General features: G+C 37.0%; 1 protein-coding gene across 1 annotated transcript; it reads left to right on the top strand.

The window, feature by feature from the left end:
• Nucleotides 1-816: 816 nt before the first annotated feature.
• Nucleotides 817-7,322, top strand: mtch2 (mitochondrial carrier homolog 2). The gene is made up of 13 exons (XM_039691126.2): nucleotides 817-1,436; nucleotides 2,306-2,390; nucleotides 2,818-2,924; nucleotides 3,614-3,637; nucleotides 3,946-3,993; nucleotides 4,185-4,242; nucleotides 4,339-4,390; nucleotides 4,481-4,540; nucleotides 4,710-4,803; nucleotides 5,003-5,050; nucleotides 5,644-5,711; nucleotides 5,997-6,072; nucleotides 6,509-7,322. The coding sequence occupies exons 1-13, from the start codon at nucleotides 1,350-1,352 to the stop codon at nucleotides 6,593-6,595; spliced, it is 894 nt and encodes a 297-aa protein (XP_039547060.1). The 5' UTR covers nucleotides 817-1,349; the 3' UTR covers nucleotides 6,596-7,322.
• Nucleotides 7,323-7,983: the final 661 nt, after the last annotated feature.

Here is a 7,983-nt window from a genome sequence, read left to right as displayed (position 1 = left end):
ACATGTAAAAACACAAGTTGCATAGGCCTTTATTTTGGCAAATTCATCCACGATGTCCTTCCTTTTTTGGTGTTTATAATTCAGGGCTTCATGGCATGCATTCTCAATGAAAATATCGTCTGTTATGCGACATGCAGCCTAAGCCTTAATTTATTAAGGCCTATTTTTTTTTTTTTTAGCTTCTTCAGTTTTGTTAGCGCTCCGCTGAAGCAACAGTAGCCAAACCTATCACACTGTATCTTTTTAATTACAGGGAAACAAGAAATTACTGCATCCATACAATAAATATATTTATTGAGGCCGGTCCACTAATTAAAAATTAATTCCATTGATCTAATTGGGCGGTGAGTCCCCAATCGGTCCCGGCCCATTTGCACCTGCCCTACATCCCCACTGCGCCGCCACTGCACTGGCTGTCTGGGCCATACATTTTAGTGCAGCATTTATAAAGCCTATTTATGCAAACTTTGAAGCAGGCTTTGAAGCAGGCACAGAACTACATAGGGCAGCTCAGCTCTGGGGCAGCTTACCTCTACTATGTAAACGAAAATAACACTCATTGCGTTGTTCTGTTCATAAAATACTGTAAATACAATTTAAATATCATTTTACTTCAATGAACATTCAGCAACGTAGCAGTAGCCAGACAACTCATAACTATATTAGGCTCATATAACTTAACCCAATTTCTCTAGCATACAGCTGTGCATGTAATGTGATGTAAGAGTGCGCCACCTGCCGGCCCGAATAACGAAGAAAAAGCTTCCAGTCAGGTGATCAATGTCAACGAGGAACGTCATCGCTTGTTGCCATGTCCGCTTTTTTATAAGCGACTCTTTAGAAGTCATTTAAAATATAGGAAATGTGTTGCGGTTTTTAGCATTACATTTTATTTGTATTGTTCGTGCCCGAAAAGGGTATCACTTGGGTACAGCACGAAAGTATGACCGACCACTGTCGTCATTTGCGTAGCTTTCTACATAATTTCATGATTATTCTCCTGAATTTGTTTTAGTTTCTCCTGCCCTTCACTCACTTACCCCCATTATATGTCTATCTAACTTTACAGGTTTGGTGCACGCGCGCGAGAGACAAAAAACATTAATTTCATTAGATGGAGGCTGAATGTGAAACATTTGTAAATTTTGGTAAAGTATTAAAGGAAATCTGGCAGTCATCGTCTGTGCAAAAAACGGAGATAGACTATTTAGGCCTATGTTCGTGAGGAAAATGCTTATTTTAGGCTTAGACTGTAATACTTTTTTTGTGAGATCTGGCAACACTGTTTTGTGCGTATTACCAACGGACCTTCTCTGTCAAGGAGGGGGACGTTTCGGATTGTCTTAGTAATGGCGGACACATGTGGCCAAGTCCTCCTTGGGTCTGGACTGACAGTCCTTTCCCACCCTCTTATGTACATCAAGGTTTTAGTTCAGGTAAGATTTAAACATTACACGCAAAAATGACACCAGCAGCAAGTCCTCGACTGCACATGCGCTGCTGTCGAGCAGTTTCGATAGCATGTTGATACATGTTAGCCAGTTGGTTTGTTAACAGTTAGTTACCTGTTTATATGGTAATATTTCTTTCTCAGACAGGAACATTTTTGTGTGCAGTACATGTGTGTACAGGTATAAAGATGTTAATGCTCATTAGTGTGTTGTTATTAACTGTTTTATCAGGGTTATTGGCCGCTGTCTATCTTATGTTAATGCTCTGAAAGGTCAACCTTTAAGGTCTGACAGAAATCATTTTTATAGCAAGTTTAGCACATATACTAACAACTCATTCTTTTGTAATGTGTAACATATGTCCCCTGGAAACAACGCGAAATGCATATTCACATCAGTGCCTGGTGTCATTCAGGGTTGTGGCAAAGCAAGCACGTCTGTCTTTCTGGGTATTGATTAAGGTTGCTGCAGGTTATTGTTTGTGATACCAGTAAGGCGCTGTACTTTACATTTACACTGTACTGCAGTCTGAACAAATGTATCAATGGTGGTGTTGTAGGCAAACACTGATGTCACCCCATTTATTTTGTGAAACGGTGGAAGAAAATTGATTCTGCTAAATAACATAATAAGCCTTTTCTTATTTTTAAAATCTAAATGAGGTTTATACCTAATTTCACATTGTTTACTACTGATATATTGTGACGTGTTTTCACAGTATTGTATTATTAAAAAAGATTGTCTTTCTTCCAGGTCAGATATTGTAACAATACTACTGCCTCATGTCTACATGTTTACAATTTCACACCTGTCTTTAATGGCACACTAACTTATTTGTAACTTTGCAAATATAGGTTGGACATGAACCCCTTCCTCCTACTCTAGGCAGGAATATGTTTGGTCGACAAGTGTACCAGCTTCCAGGCCTCTTTGCATATGGTAAGATTAAAAAGATACTCCACCCAAAAAAAAAAAAAAGAAAATTCTGTCATCATTTACTCACCCTCAAGTTGTTGCAAATGTGTATGAGTTTCTTTCTTCTGCTGAACACAAAAGAAGGTATTTTGAAGTACGATTGGAACCAAACAGTTGTTTGGCACCTTTGACTTCCATAGTAGAAAAAATGGTGCCAAAGTTCCAGTCATTCTTCAAAATATCTTCCTTTGTGTTCAGCAGAAGAAGGACACTCATACAGGTTTGCAACAACTTGAAGGTGAGTAAATGATGACAATTTTCATTTTTGGGTGGAGTATCCCAAATGGTTGCTTCTACAGTGTGTATACTTTGCCATTCATTTATATAGTCTCCAATATAATAATATCTGGAAAATGCATGCATTTCTTATGCTTTCATTTATGTCTTTCAGCCAAACACATCATCAAAATCGATGGGAAATCAGGCCTGTTTAAGGGTCTCGCTCCAAGGCTTTGTGCTGGGACCATTGGCACCATTGTCCACAGTAAAGTCTTGCAGGTACGAAATGCACACCAGGTTCTTCAGAGGTTTATTTCTTGTAGACCTCTTTGATAAGAAAGTGTCTGCCAAGAACAGAAATAGAAAGGACTTTTATCATACAGAATATGCTAAGAATGCATTGACTGTAGGAAAGATACCAGAGAACTTGTGTAGCTGGTAGTTGATTAAAGTCATAGCCATTCACCAGATTTTGGGAAGTCTGAATGGATTAATTTAGAAGAAAATTATTATTGTTTATTGATTATTATTATTATTTAATTGTTTTTAGAAGCTTTTGACCATGATTCCATTCATTTGGAGGTCCTCAAACATGTTTGATGTATTTTGCTGATTTTAAAACTCATGTTTTCATATACTATAGAAACGAGGCACATATTTCTTTGAGTTTGTTGTGATTTTCGAATGGCTTGAAAGTCTGGAAGTTCAAGGACTACACTTCCTGTCCTTTAGTGTATGATGCCCAGTTTTCTCTGTAATATTAAGTCAGCAAGTGTATCATGACCTGTGTAAAAGTCATGTTGTGTATTCCAGCCTTTAGTTAGGTTTCTTTAACTGTGATCTGTGCAGAGTGTTACTGGCTGTGCTGTTCAGACTGTTGCAATGTGACTTGCAATTTTGTGGCTGGGCAGTTGAGCAGAGGTTATCTATACTTTTTATCTGACTTTAACTTTTGTTATAACCCACAGAAGTGCCAGGAGGAAAAAATTGAGGTAGGAACACATGCATGTTTGCAGACGCATTATTTTAGTGCTTCAGTCCACCCTTTCTTTCTTTCTTTCTTTCTTTCTTTCTTTCTTTCTTTCTTTCTTTCTTTCTTTCTTTCTTTCTTTCTTTCTTTCTTTCTTTCTTTCTTTCAAACTTTCTTTCTTTCTTTCAAACTTTCTTTCTTTCTTTCTTTCTTTCAAACTTTCTTTCTTTCTTTCTTTCAAACTTTCTTTCAAACTTTCAAACTTTCTTTCAAACTTTCAAACTTTGGCAGTGATATAATAGCATGCATCTCATTTCTTCGCCCTCTCAGATGGTGAAAAGCGGCCAGGATGGTTCTCTGCAACATATAGTAAATGAGGTGAGATGTAAGCTTGTATGTAAGCGGAGGCGTGTTCACATGGTCACAAGTCTGATGTGAGTGAATGACGCATGTAGAAAATAATTCAAAACAGGCTGTCATGTTTGCACATTGTTGTCTGAAAGCTGAAATGTTTTGTGTCTATTTTTGATGTTTTTTCTACTTTCCTTTCATTTAATTTGTTCTCTCAGACCACTAAAGAGATGATTGCACGCTCATGTGCTACAATTTTCACGCACCCTTTACATGGTAAATACAGTTAATACAATAAATAACATGTTTTGTTATTTGAATCTCATTTTTCTCTCAATCTGTGAATGTCACTGTTGTCTTTTCTCTATTCAGTGATCACTCTCAGATGCATGGTCCAGTTTATTGGTAGAGAAGCCAAATACTGGTCAGTCATTTTCTTTCTCCTGGGATTTCGTGATTTCTTCTCTGCATCACAAATTTACATTTTGTTTGTTTGTTTGTTTGTTTCTTCCAGTGGCGTCTTTGATTCCATAGTTACCATCTACAGGGAAGAGGGAATGCTGGGTTTTTTTGCGTAAGTGCAATCCGTTTCAAAATCAGTCAAACCTCACAAATGTACTAGTAATTTAAAGTAGTAAATAAAAATTGATTGGTTTTGACATTTTCCTGAATTTTGTCAGGCAATTTTACAACTTATCCAAATCATCTTTAACTTTACTGTTTATGTGTTTGTCAACCCACAGTGGCCTCATTCCACGTTTACTGGGTGATGCTCTTTCCCTGTGGATCTGCAACATCCTTGCTCACTTCATAAACACATACACTATAGATGACTCGGTACGTAAACACACACACAAACTCATGTATGAACAATAAAGCATCTGGAATCTAGATTAAGTATGTGAGATACTTTCATTTTTCTGTATTTATTGTTTCATCATTGCATAGTGTTCTGCTAGAACAACAGTTGTACTTATGTAGCGATCATAGTTGCAGTTTGTATACTGAGTCGATTATCCTGTTGTGCCTATCTCAGACGAGTCATACAGGAGAGATCAAGAACTGCTCTCAAGCTGTGACCGGGGTAAGTCATCTGACACGAGCTATTCACATGATCACTGGGAAGCACAAAGTATCGTCTGATTCTTTTTTTGATACCACCCTCTATAAAGCATGCGAATCATTCGCATATTGTACCAAATTTTGAGCTAAGAGACTAAATGTCTGTCAATCAACAGCCATTGGCTGGTAAATTGTTTGATTTTACTCGCAGCACTGATATATTTCGTGTACTGTCCAGTAAGCACCTAGAGCACCTACTCATTAGAAGACTTGGACTGATGGAAAATAATGCCAAGCTCATTTATCAAGGTGTTGAATTAATTGAATAAACTAAAGTATTGGTCTTAAATTAAAATATAGGAGTAGAAAACACAATACAATTATTGTTTTTTGAAAACCAGATGACAGCTGAAAGAGTAAATTGGAGAGAAATGTTTTGCTTTATATATGTGGGTCTGTGTTTGTCTGACGAGTAAAAAAAAAATGTATTAGCCAATAGTGATTCTATTTTTAATGTGTTTGTAAAGGGCTATTTTGATTTTCTGAATAGGTTTTGCCATTGCTCTCATTCTAACATTTTTTTTGTTTTGTTTTTCCTTTTTGACATTTTCTCAGTTTTTTGCAAGTATGCTGACGTATCCATTTGTATTGGTGTCCAACCTGATGGCAGTAAATAACTGTGGGTAAGGGACTTTGTGTGACTAGTGGATGCGTCTGTGAGTGGCGTTAAAGGAGATTTGCATGCCTAGTGATTCAATAGTCAGAGATCTGGTTTCTTGGCTTCATGAGAAGCTTTTAATCTTAAACTTGTTAAATGCTTTCACCTCATGATCAAGTTCTCAATTACTCACTACTTCTATTGGCATGTAGGCTATCTGTATTTTCTAAACTAATTCTTACCATATTTAAGACTAATGCAGGTATACAGATAATAATTTGTAAGTAATGTTTCTCCTGATCTGACCCAGGCTGGCTGGAGGTCTGCCACCTTATGCTGCCATTTATCCCAACTGGCTCCACTGCTGGGGTCACCTGAGCCGAGAGGTGAGCAGGTTTTTTGAAATGGGGATTTGTTAACTGTTCCTGAATGTCTCCGTTCAACTGCTAATGACCTTCTAATGTTAATTGGAAACTGACTAATCGAGTTAAATGGCTAATAGATTTAAAGCACCATCCTGCTGTAGTAATGAGTTTAACTATGTGACTGCATAAAACAATCAAAAAGAGTTTTATTCTAGTCAGCTGGATCTGTTTCTCCTGTTGCTGAAGTAGTTTCTCTTGTCATCTAAATAAGTTCATCTGTTGACTGGATGAGTGGCAGAACATCTTTAGCAACAGAGAAAAATATTTTGTTGACCACTATGTCTAGAAGTGACCTAGTACCTAAAACACTTCACAGATTTATTAGAAATTGTTACCATTTGAAGAAACTGTCCGATAATCTAATTCTGATTCCTCCTTCTGTCCTTGTGTGTCTCAGGGCAACATGAGCAGAGGCAACAGTCTGTTCTTCAGGAAGTTGCCTGTCGGGAAGATGTATGCCATTGAGCAGAAGAGATTTTTTTGAATGGGAAGCTATCAGCATAGTCTATAATTCTGATAATATAATTGAGATGACCCACAAAGTTGGACTCCTAATCCTTCGTATGCACTTGTTTAAGACGACAAACGTTTTTTGATAATCAGTCTGCATCAGCCTCCAGGATTATTACTGTTAATTTTATCAGTACCTTTTCACTACATTGTGATTTGCATTGATTTGAAAACATGAAGAGCTTTATTTTAATACCCAGGGATTTGTATACATAACCAAGTAAAATAAATCACAGTATAATTCCAGCGACGCACTCAAGGGCGCTCTTGACTCTCTGTGCCCCTTAGAACTGTTTAATTTTTTTTTTTTGCTTGACCATAATGCTCGTCAGTAATTATAGATCTGTGTTTGTCTCTACTGGTTCATGCACTGACTGACTGACAGACAGACAAGAAATGATCTGTCCTGTTAATAACAGACTTGCTTGTGTTTATGTGAGGGGAAGTTTATGCAGCACTTTGAGTCATTGTATTGTCTACCTGATGTGTTTAGCATAACTTGGATGAGCTTGACTGTCACCTTAGTCATTTTGACACATAAGCCTCTGTGACTTCATATCAGTGAGTGAGGTTTGGACAGTGTTTGGTGTGGAGGTTGACTTCCACCCACCTCTCCGTCAGAGCTTCATTCCAGTCAGAAACAGTTAAAATTTTTATTTCTAACGACATTCAAATGGACCCAAATAAATGTGAGAATGCTATTTTGGTCTTTGTGTCTTTGCTATCCATTATCTGCACAACAGACTAGTGCTAAACATACAACAACAATCTGTAACACATTGTATTTCTTTCATCTTTAATTGTATTGTCATTGTGCAGAAAACAAATACGGGGCAAATTACATGCAGTCTAACAAGAACTGCAAATAGCATATTATTTACCTATGATGCGAGCAAGAATATGCAGGCGGGGGATGATTTATTAAATAGGTTTGTATTAACAACTATGGATTTAACAATGGGTCTTCAACAGAGGGTCTTACCAGTTGTTTAACCCTCAATCAGGTCATCTTTATGACCCCAATCAACTTTTACTTAATAATAAAAAAAGGTTCCCTTCATCTCAGTGGAATAAGATTTTGTGACTTTTCATACATTATCTATCTATACGCACACAAAAAAACTGGGCTTGATTCGGTTGTTCTGAAGGTATGTAAGAAAAATGTTTACACGTCTGGTCTTCGGGGTCAATATAAATATGGAAAAAAAAAACTAAATATATTTTCTTCATGTGTCAAAAAATAATAATAAATCTGAAAAATTTTACACAGAAATGAAGGCCTAGTACTAGAGCATAAATGCAATCTATCATAAAAAAATAACATTTCATATGCAAGCTAACTGTGTGGTTGAGGATTTGCGT

This window comes from Pimephales promelas, chromosome 1 (genome assembly GCF_988280905.1).
Source record: "Pimephales promelas chromosome 1, fPimPro1.hap1.1, whole genome shotgun sequence".
NCBI classification, from domain to species: domain Eukaryota; kingdom Metazoa; phylum Chordata; class Actinopteri; order Cypriniformes; family Leuciscidae; genus Pimephales; species Pimephales promelas.
Note: the sequence above shows the minus strand (reverse complement) of the source record. Positions and strands in the feature narration are given on the sequence as shown.